Below are 14,483 nucleotides of genomic sequence, written 5' to 3'. Positions count from 1 at the left end.
TAATGCGAGATACTTAGGTATAATTGATTGAAACTTTTTAACTACCACCACTTCTTTAAACACAGAGACATTAATAAATAGTCCATACCTGTCTCTACAAATCAAAAACAAAATAAAACAAGGCAGCTCATTTTTATTTTTGAGAGAACGTAAGCAGCGGGAGGAACAGAGCGGGAGACAGGGATAGAGGATCTGAAGTGGGCTCTGCGTGAACACCAGCGAGCCCAACATGGGGGTTGAGCTCACAAACCAAACCGTGAGATCATGACCTGAGCCAGTCAGACACTCAACCAACTTAGCCACCCAGGGCCCCGTGGCAGCTTATTTTTCTATTAACAGTCTTCTCGCCCCTCTTTCCTAAAGGTCTTACTGATAATATATGGATTACTTGAATGCCACCTAAAGTTTAATCTTTCAGAGACCCTTTCTGTGGTAACATTTCATTGCAATCTACAGAAGTTAAATATAATTATAGAACTGAGATTTATGTGGTTAAACAGTGACACTTCAAAAATTAAGGGTGGCATATTCACATGAGATGATGCCATCATAAGAGTTAATTATTTTATAGTTTTGATAGGCAGACATATTTTTATTTAAGTCTTCATGCCTTTTTGTAAATCCTAGCCAGTGTCAAATCAGGTTATATAAGATACTAAACTGCCATTTAAACCTCTACTGATGGCTCTGACCATGACCCTTAACATCAAGTTTCCCTATTTCTAGGGAAATGTAAACAAGTAAATAACCTGAGAGGAAAGTATTATCACGAATGGCATTCTTTCTTTAATACTTACTTACTGAGCTTCTGCTCTATGCAAGGCACTAGATGCAAACAAAACAAAACAAAACAAAACAAAACAAAACAAAGAAAAAGGGCATGACCACAGACCTTCAAAATGCTTACACTAAAGAAAATAAGCCCATCACACAGAGTTCCAGGGCATTCCAGGGGGAGCTGTATAATGACTGCTGGCGTTTGGGGAAGGGAAAGGGTACACCAGATAGCACAGTAAAGTACCTCAGTCTTACTGGTGTGTAGGTAGCCACAGGGAAAAGAAATGTGTACCTGGAACACTGGCCTGGGGCCAGATCACAGGTGCTGGGATTGCCAGGTGGGGAGGTTCAGACTTATCCAGTAGGTGATGAGATCTCATTAAAAGCTTTCAAGCAGGTTACAGCTAAAAACTAGAATTGAGACGGGCATCTGTGTGGCTCAGTCAGTTAAGTGTCCACCTCTTGATTTCAGCTCAGGTCATGATCTCATGACTCATGAGATCAAGACCCACATCGGGCTCTGTGCTGACAGTGCAGAGCCTTGCTTGGGATATTCATTCATTCATTCATTCATTCTCTCCCTCTCTCTCTCTCTCTCTCTCTCTCTCTCTCTCCCCCCCCCCTTCCCCTTCTCTCTCTGCCCCTGCCCCTGCTTGTGTGCATGCTCTCTCTCTCCCCTTCCCCTTCTCTCTCTGCCCCTGCCCCTGCTTGTGTGCATGCTCTCTCTCTCCCCTTCCCCTTCTCTCTCTGCCCCTGCCCCTGCTTGTGTGCATGCTCGCGCTCTCTCTTTCTCTCAGAATAAATAAACAGACATAAAAAAATACTAGAAGTAAGGCTCCAGAAATAGCCAGGCGACTGAATGCAGAGGCAGTATGAGGGCAGAAGTGGCAGAATGTGGTCACTAACTGCAGTGCAGGATAGACAGGGGTGGGAGGAGTGGTTTCCAGGAGGATCAGGAGAAGGATTCGATCAAGAGCCCCTCCTCTCACCCTTCTCTTCTGCCTGTCCTGCTCCTCCACATTCCTATTTCCATTAGTACCTCACCCTTTCTCTTTTTCCTTTCTCAAGTTTGAGGTTCTGAGCAAGCTTGTTTGGGAGGAGATACAACCACTGACACTTGCAATTTGATAGTTTTTTTTTAATTAATTTATTTGTTTTGAAAGAGAGAGAGAGAAAATGAGTAGGGAAGGAGCAGAGAGAGGGAGAGAGATCCCACGCAGGCTCTGCACTGACAGCCTAACACAGGGCTCGAACCCACAAACTGTGAGATCATGACCTGAGCTGAAACCAAGAGTCAGACACTTAACTGACTGAAGCACCCAGGTGCCCCGACAGGGTTTACTTTAAAGATACACAAACACTTCCAAGGAGCAGGGACAACTGCATCCCGTTTTAAAATAGCAAACTAAGAAATAAAGGAGAGGGCAAATCATTTCAAGTGAACTCAATTATTCAAGTGCATAATATAAAACTGACCTATAATCCCTAAACAACCACCAGAGCTATCCTCAGCCCCACAGCAGACTATGTATATTTTGTTTTGACCTTGAGTGAAGCACTTAGCAGAGTATCTTTTACATTAAGTTATTTATGTTCATAGCACTCTTACCCCACCTAAGGTAGTCACACCTTCTGGTGAGTGGGGGCTTTGTCTCACTTGCCTTTAAATCCTCCAAAATACCTACAAATTACCTCAAACTCAAAAGGTACTTGATAAACGTCTGTTGGATTAAACATGTATGAAGAGCCATGCACAGCGGAGACCGCTGGACAACCACAGTCCAGCCGTAGCAGACGCTGCCACCAAAGAAGCGAGGAGGCTCTCACTGAACAGAAACCTGGGGTCAACCCCACATCAGCAATAAGCAATAATCAGGAGGCTCTCGACACAAGCAGCAAAGGACACATGGTATCTGTTTATTCTCTATCATTTTCAACATGGTTGAGTTCAAAATGAACACGGTTTCTCAGATATCATTCCTTCTGCCACGGAAAGAAAGCCCTGTTCTTTGTGACGGAAAAAAAGAAAACAAATCGTGAGGTCTGAACAACGCTATCAGAGACAATTTACGTACCAACAACTATGGTTGGGGTAGATGAGACAAAGATAACTTAAGCTCATGCTTTCATCAGTGTAAAGTACACGTGTAGGGCATGTGTAGCCTTGCCTTTTTCAAAGGGGCCGCAGGGAACTCAGGGTTCCACTTATCAAAACACAGAACTGGTCATCTGGAGACTCTACAATATAGCAGGGTAAAAGGAAACCATGGCCACACTGTCCCTGAGGGTGTGATTAAGGGCTCTTTTAATTAGACAGCTCTTTTCTGATCTTAGGCTCTCACAGAATACCATAGTAAGGCGTATGATCATCTTCAAACGAAAATTTTAAAGTTTCATCCTGCCTTTCTTTTCACCTCTTGATTGAAGAGGAAGATAGTATGGTCTATGATAATTTCAAAAGAGAGCAACTCAAGGCAAGCCAATTTAAAAAGAAAAGTGACAGACGAAGAAAGAGGTAGAAAAGGAAGTTATGCTAGCTATGGCTGGCCATGCTCTTGGCTGTGGAAGCCAGTTATGAGCTGCAGCAACGGTCAACCCTGTCACTTCTATCCCGGCTCTACCCACCTTTAATCCATTTAAGTCTGGATCCAAGAGGGATAAGCCTGGCTATTTAACTTCTCAACTGTCCATTTTAAAAAGAAATCTGCCCTCTAGCAATCTCTATTGGCTTTCAGAGTATAACCCACTGTGTTTTACACACAAAGATAAGCTTCCTGAGGGCAACATCAGAGACTCTACAGCCATTAGGCAATTGCCTCCATTAGTTTTCCAGGGGTGTTAATGAGTTTAGACCCAATCCACTTCCTTTCCAGATTCTTCAGGGGCTTAAGGCCACACAAAATTAAGAATGTTAATATATGAGAGTATCCCTTAAAATCAAGAAAGACAATAATGAGAATTAACATATAAAAATTTCCAATCCATTATATAAGGCCAGTACTATCCTAATAATAAAACCAAACAAAACATCACAGAAAAGGAAAACTACAGACCAATAACTCTTATGACTATAGACATAAAAATCCCCAACAATACTAGTAGATTAAATTTGTAGCATATAAAAAGGATTATACATCATAACCAAGTGAGATATATCCCAGGAAAGCAAGGTTTGTAGCATATAAAAAGGATTATACATCATAACCAAGTGAGATATATCCCAGGAAAGCAAGGTTGGTTCAACATCAATGAACACAATATACCACATGAATAGAATAAATGAAAAAAAAAAAAAAAAAAAAAAGATCATCTCAATAGCAAAAAAATAAATGAATAAAAAACAAAAAGAACATTTGACAAAATTCTACATACTTTCGTAATAAAAACATTCAGCAAACTAGGAACAGAAAGAAATTTCCTCAGCCTGATTAAAAGACATCTACAGGGGCACCTGGGTGGCTCAGTCAGTTGAACATCGACTTTGGCTCAGGTCATGATCTCACAGCTCATGAGTTCAAGCCCTGCGTCAGGCTCTGTGCTGACAGCTTGGAGCCTGGAGCCTGCTTCCGATTCTGTGTCTCCCTCTCTCTCTGCCCCTCCCCCACTCATGCTCTGTCTCTCTCTCTCTCTCTCAAAAATAAATAGACATTTAAAAAAAAAAAAAGACATCTGCGAAAAACCCACAGCTAACATCAGACTCAACAGTAAAAAAATGCTTTCACCTAAAGATTTTAGGAAGAAGACAAGGACCCACTCTTACCACTTCTATTCAGCATTATACTGGAAGCTCTAGCCAGGGCAACTATGTTTAAAGAATGAAATAAAAGGCATCCAAAGTGGAACGGAAAAACTAAAACCACCTCTATTTGTAGGTGATATGATCATATACACAAAAAAATACTACACAATCCACTAAAAAAGTATTATAGCTAACAAAGGAGCTCATCAAGGTTGCAAGATACAACATCAATATACAAAAACTGATTCTATTTGTCTACAATGGCAATGAACAATCCAAAAATGAAATTAAGAAAACAATTCCATATATAATAGCATCAAAAAGAATAAAATACTTAGGAATAAATTTAGCAAAAGACAAAATGTACTCTTAAAACTATAATATAAATTAAATTAATTAAAGATGACTTAATTAGGGGCACCTGGGTGGCTTGTCGGTTAAATGTCCAACTCTTGATCTCAGTTCAGGTCATACTCTAATGGTTCGTTGAGATCAAGCCCCTTGTCAGGCTCCACGCTCGCTGATAGCATGGAGCCTGTCTGGGATTCTCTCTCCTCTCTCTCTGTCCCTCCCCCCGCTCAATGTGTCGCTCAAAATAAATAAACAAATATTATAAAAATAAATAAATAAAAACACAATAATATTAGTATTTTAAAAAAAAACATGACTTGGGGTGCTTGGGTGGCTCAATCAGTTAAGCATTCAACTCTTGATTTTGGCTCTGGTCATGATCTCACAGTTGGTGAGTTCAATCCCCACATCGGACTCTGCACTGCACGGGATTCTCTTTCTCTGCCCCTCCTCCATTCATTCTCTCGCTCTCTCTCTCTCTCTCTCTCTCAAAATAAATAACCTTTACAAAATAAAAAAATTTTTTTAAATGATTTAAATAAATGTAAAGATATATAATGTTTAGGGATCAGAACTTAATATTAAGATGGTAATCATTCACAAATTGATCTACAGATTCAATATAATCACTACCAAAATCCTAGCTGGCTTCTTTGCAAAAATTGATAAGCTAATCCAAAATTTCATATGGAAATGTAATGGTTCTTGGATAGCCAAAACAAACTTGAAAGAAGAAGAAGAGGAAAAAAAAGTTGGAGATCTTGCATTTCTTATTTTCAAAACTTACTATAAAGTTAGTTATCAAGACAGTGTGGTACCAGCATAAGGACAGACATAAAGATCAACAGAATAGAACTGAGAGTCCAAAAAGAATCCTCACATATACCATCAATTAATTATCAACAAGGGTGTCAAGACAATTTAGTGGAGAAAGATTAGCATTTTCAACAAATGATGCTGGCACAACTGGATATCCACATCAAAAGACTGCAGCTGGACCCCTACACCACGCCACACACAAAAATTAACTCTAAAATAGACCAAAGATCTAAATGTAAGAGAAAAAAACTATACAACTCTTAAAAGAAAAAAGATGTAAATCTCTGTGACTCCATATTAGGCAGTCGCTTCTTAGACATGACACCAAAAGTATAAGCAACACAAGAAGTAACAGAAAAATTGGACTTCATCAAAACTTTTCTTTGAAGGACATCTTCAAAAGAATGAAGAAACAATCCTTAGAATGAGAAAAAATTTTTGCAAATTTGCATCTGATGAGACTTATATCTGGGATATATAAAAATGATTCTAAATCGATAACTTAAAATAACCCAATTAAACACAGGAAAAGATTCCCAACAGATAGTTCTCTTAGGTAAGATATACAAATGGCCAATTAAGCACACAAAAAGATACACAACATCATTAGCCATCAGGGAAATACAAACAAAACCACAAATGAGGTAATACTTCCTACCTACTAAGATGGCTAGATTCACAAAAGACAGATGATAAAAAATGTTGGGAAAGATGTGAAGAAATCAGAACCTATTATATACTGCTTCTGAGAACATAAAATAATGCAGCCACTTTGGAAAACAGTCTGGCAGTTACTTAAAAGGTTAAACAAAGTTACCATATGACCCAGAAATTCCACTCCTAGGTATATACCCAAGAAAATCAAAATATATATCCACACAAAAACCTGTACACAAACATTCACAGCAATATTACTCATAATTGCCAAAAAGTGGAAACAACCCAAACACCCATCAACGATGAATAAAACATGACATACCCACACCATGGAGTATCACTTGACAATAAAATGAAACAAAGTGCTAACACACACTATAACATGGATAAATCTTGAAAACATTGTGCTAAGTAAAAGAGGCCAGTCACAAAGGACCACATTGTATGATACCATTTACATGAAATGTTCAGAATAGGCAAATCCATAGAGATTGAAAGCAGACTGAAAGCAAAATATGGTTGCCTGGGGATGGGCAGGCTGAGGGGAAACAGGAAGTATGGGGTTTCTTTTCAGGGTGCTGAAAACATTCTAAAATTAAGTAGTGTTGCACCATTGTGTAAACATTCTAAAAACCACTGAATTGTATACTTTAAATGGGTGAATTATATGGTATGTGAATTATATCTCAATAAGGCTGTTATTAAGAAAAGTTACTTTACCTTGAGGGAGTTGGATCATCTTGTCCAAGACGTGACATAATATTTATTAAGGTGTTAATTCCTATTAAAAAAAATACACAAATACTGTTAGAAGCATTCTAGGATCATGATATGACAGATAGATAATTATCTACTTTACCCCAATTTGATTTCAAAAGGTTTAATATCTGCATGTCTACAAGTGTGATCAACTAAAGTTACTTAAAGCACTTGAAAAGGAGCAACAAATTTTTCTAAAAATTTTATCCATCCTTATAATAATGCTCAAAGTGAATGCTGTTATATATGGGTCATAAAGCAGTAAAGAATGAGAGTATAAAACAGTCATATCATGAGAATTTAGCTTACAATAGAGAACACAGGCCAAAATCAATGATAGAATCCAAACATACCTTTTTTCCGCATGTGCATGTGATGAACTTTTCTATCTCCATACTTGGGCTGCCGAATTCCACAGTTAGATAAAGAATTCCTGGCATGATCAGGATTCATTCCAAAATTTAAGTGATGACTTGGATGAGTCATGGCCAGCTAAAATTTCAATGAAATAAATTTAGTTTAACTCAGAAGTGCCATCATTTGAAATGGTTTTCAAATGAAACAGGAAAGAGATCTATGTATCCAGTCAAATTTTAAGCCCTCATCTTTCCATCTTCTCTCTTCCAGTGTCAGAGCTTGTACCAGAGCTCTAGTACAAGTCCTCGTCTGAAAAGAAACCTAAAAATCCACATCTTTCAAAGGAGAACTAGGATAGTCATCACCTGAAAAGAAGAGCCATAGAGAAGGGAAGGCTGAAAGAAGGGACTCAGGTTGACAGGCAAATTTTAGCCTGTTTCTTTAAAGACAGTGTCAAAAAAAAAAAAAAAAAAAGGTGAGAAAAAGCGTTTAAAAGTGGCAACCAGAGACCAGAGTAATGGAGAGCTATGTTTCTAAACGTCCTCATTATCTCCCAGAACGGAGAATCTCAATGTTCCATTTGTAACCTGCAAGATGAATTACCCCTATTTTGTCATTATGAGTGTACAGGAGAGTAATTCTTACCTGTAACAGACAACGATCTTGGAAAGTATATCCTATTAATTTGTCCAGATGCATTAGGCATTGGTGGTAGCGTATATGATGGGTCAAAACAGGCAACATCATTGCATGCTAGGAAAGAAAATTTCAATATGTTTAACTCTATAAAAACTTATAAAAATGCTTCATCTAACTTACAACAAACAAGAACCATTTTCCATCCCAGATTGCATCTTTGCGAATCCCATATGAGGGGTGGTGGACTATAGTTACGAAGGGTGTAGTCTCAGGAACCACAGTGCCCCGGTCTGATTCCTGCTGTCACTCATTAATTGTGGGACTTGACAGGGGAGTTATTTAACCTCCCTCTCTCAGTTTTCTCACCTACCGAATGGGAATAATCAGTATAGCTACTTTTTTTTTTGCTGGGGGGGGGGGGGGGGAGCGGGGGGGGGGGTGGTTAAAAGGATGAAATGAGCAAATACAAAAAAATGCTCAGCACAAGGCCTCTCAGCCTCACTCAGGTAGGAGTAGCCCGGCTTCAACAGGATACAGCAGGGTAATCTCAGCAAGTCATCAGAATTTCTGGGCCTCCTGCCTTTAATTCCAAGAGAATGGATTAGGACTTACAAATTCTGAAACTCTGTCATGGTCAAGACTTTTTTGAGAATCTAAGGAAATGACTGTTTCCCCAGAAAAATGCCTATGTGCATAAACACGTAAAAAAAAAAGGTATGCAATTTTAATGGGTTCACAGACCCCTAAAAGCCTATCACTATCCTCCAGGTAAGAACTTCTCAGCCAGATGATCTCAAAGGGCCATTCTAGGTTTAATACTTAATGATCTAATAATCTGAGGACTTTTATAAAACCACCAATACAGGTAAGTCACCTGAGGACATGGAACCTTTACTTTGGTTTCAATCACTTCTCATTTGGCTAAAGATGCCTTATTGGGAAATAATTTCATAAAAGGCATAGCCTTCTCTTTTTCTTAATAATATTTCCCTAGAACTTGAGAGAAAGGAGTCATTCTTATTCATCTTATTCATCAGAACCTAGAGGATGGGCACAGCCCACAAAATGACTGACATACGCTTTATATCATTTTACTCTTTGAAGTATTTTCAGATGGCATTGTTTAAAAATACATGAAAATGGATTTGCTTGAAAATGCAGAAATCAGTTTCCTGTATTATTAACTTATAAGGAAAGATCAATGCTCCCAATTAGGAATTCCAATCAACAGGAAGTCCTTTTTTCCATTTCAATTCAATAAATACATATTGAACACCTCCATGTGCAAGGCTTACTAGGGTTGTGGAAGAGAAAAAAGATAGACACTCTCTGCCCTCAAGGGCTTCCCAGAGATATGCCATTATGATCAGAAGTATTGGCATTTCCTCCATGTTGTTCTGATAAGTGCTGCATTAAAGAACATTGTAATAGGGAAACAAAATTGTGACCAATGTCTGGTATCACTTTCCAGGCATTTAAATTGCAGAAAGCTCAAGGGACTTGATGCTAAAAACTCAAGGTAGAAGGGTCATGAAGACTACACAGTGCAACTATCTTCTTTAAGTATGAACTCAAACTGATGAATTATTTTTTTAATACCTCCAGTAAGAGATCATCCCCTGTCAAGAAAATGACACCCTCTTCAGGGTATTATGCTAACTGAAATAAATCACTCAGAGAAAGACAAATACCATATGATCTCACTTCTATATGGAATCTAAAAAAACCAAACCAAAACAAACAAAAAAAACCAAAACGAACAAATGAAATTAGTACAGAGAACACCCTGGTGGTTGCCAGAGGGAAAGGGGGCGGAGGATGGGTGAAAGATTAAAAGGTATAAACTTTCAGTTATAAATACACAAGTCACAGAGATGAAAAGTACAGTATTGGGAATACAGTCAATAATGTTGTAATAACGTATAATGACAGATCATGACTACACTTATCACAGTGAGCACTATGTAATAAATAGAACTGTTCAATCACCATGTTGTGCAGCTAAAACTAACATAACACTGTATGTCAACTATACTTACTAAAGAAAATGCTGGGTCGGGCTGGACTTGGGTGGCTCAGTCAGATGAGCATTCGACTCTCCACCTTGGCTCAGGTCATGATCTCACAGTTCATGAGTTCAAGTCCCACGTTGGGCTCTGTGCTGATGGCACAGAGCCTGCTTGGATCGATTTCTCTCTCTCTCTCTCTCTCTCTCTCTCTCTCTCTCTCTCTCTCTCTCCCCCTCTCCCTCTCCCTCTCCCTCCCTTTCTCTATGCCCCTCCCCTGCTTGTGCTCTCTCTCTCTCTCTCTCAAAATAAACAAACTTAAAAAAAATTAAAAACAATAAAAAATAATTTTTTAAATACTTATTTTGAGAGAGAGAGAGAGAGCGCGCGCGCAATGGAAGAGCAGGGGAGGGGTAGAGAGAGAGGGAGAGAATCCGAAGCAGGTTCCAAGCTGTTGGCACAGAGCCCAAAGCGGGGCTTGGTCTCACGACCATGAGATCATGACCAGAGCCAATATCAAGAGTCAGTCGCTCAACCAACTGAGCCACCAAGGCACTCTAATAAAAAATTCTTTAAAAAGGAAAGAACACCCTCTTTAGAGTACTCTGGTGATTAGAAAGTTATTATTAACATTTAATCTAAATCTATCTCTTGGAGGTTTATCCCTTGAAACCTAGTTATACCCCTGGGGACAAAAAAAACAAAACAAAACAAAACAAAAAAAACATTTAATGGTAATGTCTCCACATCTTTTCTTCATTAACCTAAGTCTTATTTCCTTTAACCTTTACTCATGTCAAACAGCTCTGAATCCTTTCACTACTTCCTCTAAACTTGCTCCAAATAATACTAGTTTATCTTTACAGATATGAGTGCTTCTTGTGAATATCACTAAAAGGTATATATGACCCATGTCCATCTTGTAACCTAGACAACAAAGTCTCAACATTATGTATAAGACTGTTAAAATCTCTAGCTCAGTTGTGTTTTTTTTTTTTTTTCATTTTATTTATTTTAGACGGAGTGAGCAAGCATGAGCAGGGGAAAGGGGCAGAGGGAGGAAGAGAAAGAATCTTAAGCAGGCTCCACTCTCAGCACAGAGCCTGACGTGGGGCTCAATCTCACAACCCTGGGATCATGACCCAGGGCAAAAGCAAGAGTTGGATATTCAACCGACTGACCCACCTAGGTGCCCTTTTTTGTATTATCAATCTTTGTGGGGCACCTGGGGGGCTCAGTTGGTTAAGCATTCATGACTTCAGCTCAGGTCATGATCTCATGGTCTGTGGGTTCAAGCCCCACATCAGGCTCTGTGCTGACAGCTCACAGCCCAGAGCCTGCTTGGGATTCTGTGTCTTCCTCGCTCTCTGCTCCTCCCCTACTTACACTCTGTCTCCATCCCTCTCAAAAATAAACATTTTTTAAAAATAAAAAAAATAAAACTGTGACCAAAACTGGAGAGGGCTCTGCAGATTCCAATCTACCGGGTGAGTACAAGAGGACAGTGTAATGCTGCCAGAGAAGCTAAGGCCCTATAAATGCTCAAAATTAAAAACTGAAGTTCCCTTCGAGGATAAAGTCCCATGGTGAAGCAAGTATGGAGAGTAAAAGCCACATTTAAGCAAGAGAGGAAGAATAAAGGGCAAAAGAAAGAGAAAGTCCAGATAAAAGTAGGGGAGGAAAGCAGAGAGGGCAGGTCTCAGATATTATGAAGCCATGTCTTTTATCACTTTGCAAAAGCAGCAGGAGGGGCTCTTTAACCGTGAAAAGTTAATCTGACTTCTACCTCCCTCCTAAAAGTACGAGAAAATATTTCACTTACTTATCTAACATTATTTAACTTGAAGAGCAATACAAAATCATGATCATACCCCATCCAAGGATTTTATCAGAAAATGGAAAGAATAGAATAAGATTCCTCAGATAATTAAAAAATAAAGCCAGAAAAACATGCCAACAAAACAGATGAAAGCTGTAACCTAACATTTCAAAATAAGATAAACAAAATTAAGAAAACAAAGGAAGCTATTAAAAAAAAAACCCCTACAAATAAGTATTACATTTACATTAATTCAGAAATGAAATGACTGGAGGAAAGGAAGATTTGAAAAAAAGTGACAAACCTCAGAGAAAAGACACAAAAGGAAAAAATCATTTTAAGAATACAGACTAAAGAGAATGAACAGCAAATTAACCAATGGATAGTGCCTTTGAGAAATAAAAGATGGAAAAAGGCAAAATTTTAGAGAAATAAAAAAATCAAAAAGAAATGAAGGATTCAAAAGAAAGTGATAGATATAGAAGATAAACAAAGAAGGTACAAAGTGCATATAACATGAATCCTTAAAGAAAATCAATACAACAGGACAAAATAATGAAATGTGTAATTCAAGAAAACATTTGAGATAAAAGACAACTTGAAAGTATATACTGAAGGGTATACGGCATATCTGAAAAAATTAACCAAAAAAGCTGAGACATATTCTAGTATGGCTATTATTAGTTTTTAAAGGAAAAAAATCCTTTAGGCACTGAGACAAAAGGGCCAAGTCACTTATAAAATTCATATTATCACACTTTTGACAACAGAGCTTTATGCCAGATAACAAAGAGAACATATTTAAGATGTTAAAAAAAGAAAACATAACTCACAAATTTTAAATCCAGTTTAGGTGGCCTTTATATTTAAAGACAAAGGGTTAGGAACATGCAGGACCTTAAGGATAATTGTTTCAATAAGCCCTTCTTAAGGAATCTGCCAGAAAGGAGCTCAGACAATCAAAACAAGGGGGATAGACACTGCCATATAAACTAGCAATTACCTTCAAATATATTTTTAACTACAGATAATCAATAAGTGAGTCAACATTATAGAAAATGCCTAATACTCTAACAGATTACTACAACTATCAGAAAATGAGGGGAGAACGTGAAGTCCATGAAGAGTAGGGATGAGGCTGCTGTGTGTCTCATAAATACTAACTTGCAGCAAAAGGATAATCACTTGAGGGGCACCAGAGTGGCTCAATTGGGCATTCGACTTCAGCTCAGGTCATGTTCTCAGTTTGTGAGTTCAAGCCCCATGTTGGGCTCTGGGCTGACAGCTCAGAGCCTAGAGACTGCTTTGGATTCTGTCTCCCTCTCTCTCTGCCCCTCCCCTGCTCGTGCTCACTCTCTCTCTCTCTCTGAAAAATAAATAAACATTTTTAAAAAAAGGATAATCACTTCAAATTAGGTGCTGGATGAGAGAGAGAAGCACAAGAAATAATAATCATTTATTTTCAATAATGGGCAATGGGACACACATAGGAGGGGAGGGAGAAGTTTCATTAGACTACAAAGGTGTTAATAAAAAGATAACCATTCATACAGAATTATGAACCTTCCTGAATACAAAGAGATGTAAAAAGAAAAAAAGAAAAAACAAACAAACAACGAAAATGGAGCTCACAGGGACCACATAACAAAAAACAGTTTGACAGCGGGGAGGCCAAACATACAAAGAATGTATGCATGCGTGTGCGCGCGCGTGTGTCCGTGTTTTCTTATATTAAAGGAAAAAATTAAACCATTTCTAAAAGATGGCTACCCTTAGGGGTGCAGAGGGGCAAGAAAGGAGTAGAGGAAAGAGATACAAGTTAGATTTTTTTTAAAACAGACTTGGCTTTATAAACCTGAGTTTGGAAACATGGAAAATATTTTACAGATTTACAAAACAATACTTTCTAAAAGAAACACTTTAAATCAAAAGTCAAATGAAATAAATGAATCTGTGTACCCAGTTTGTGATATAAGCACAAGTGACCAAACCACAGTAATGTGTGTGCATGCCTTGTGTCATATCTGTAGATAATCACAGATAAAAAGGAATACCCCCAAACAACTGCTTCCCATAATCGGTGCCATTAATATTGTTATCCTGGGACTATTATTAGTGTATTAAAGAAAAATGAGTACTTTTTTTGGTATGAATATCAAATAGTTGATGAGGGAAAGATTCTTTTTTAAAGTATTCTAACTAATAAATGCAGAAAGAATTAAAATATCACTTTGGAAGCTCTTAGTGAATTACTGGGTCTAGGTCATAATTCATTAGTGACTAAAAATGCTACACACAAAAGAGAGACCATGGATGGACCCAGAAGGTATTATGTTAAGTGAAATAAGCCAGACAGAGAAAGGCAAAAAACCTTATGACTTACTTACATGTAGAATCTAAAAAACAAAACAAATGAACAAACAATAACAAAAGAGAGAAAGACTCATAAATATAGAAAACAAACTGGAGATTGCCAACAGGAGGGGATTGGGAAAATGGACGAAATAGGTAAAGGGGATTAAGAGTTACAAACTTCCAGTTATAAAATAAATAAGTCACA

General features: G+C 38.1%; 1 protein-coding gene across 7 annotated transcripts in view; it reads right to left on the bottom strand.

The window, feature by feature from the left end:
• Positions 1–14,483, bottom strand: part of DROSHA (drosha ribonuclease III) — a 125,192-nt gene that overhangs the window by 42,294 nt on the left and 68,415 nt on the right. For all 7 annotated transcript variants that reach the window (XM_042952722.1, XM_042952709.1, XM_042952717.1 and 4 more), the window contains 3 exons: positions 8,105–8,212; positions 7,456–7,594; positions 7,064–7,124 (listed from right to left, as the gene is read on the bottom strand). In XM_042952722.1, the coding sequence (XP_042808656.1) occupies positions 7,064–7,124; positions 7,456–7,594; positions 8,105–8,212 (308 nt within the window). The remainder of the gene's footprint in view (positions 1–7,063; positions 7,125–7,455; positions 7,595–8,104; positions 8,213–14,483) is intronic.

The sequence above is a fragment of the Panthera leo genome, chromosome A1 (genome assembly GCF_018350215.1).
Source record: "Panthera leo isolate Ple1 chromosome A1, P.leo_Ple1_pat1.1, whole genome shotgun sequence".
NCBI lineage: Eukaryota > Metazoa > Chordata > Mammalia > Carnivora > Felidae > Panthera > Panthera leo.
Note: the sequence above shows the minus strand (reverse complement) of the source record. Positions and strands in the feature narration are given on the sequence as shown.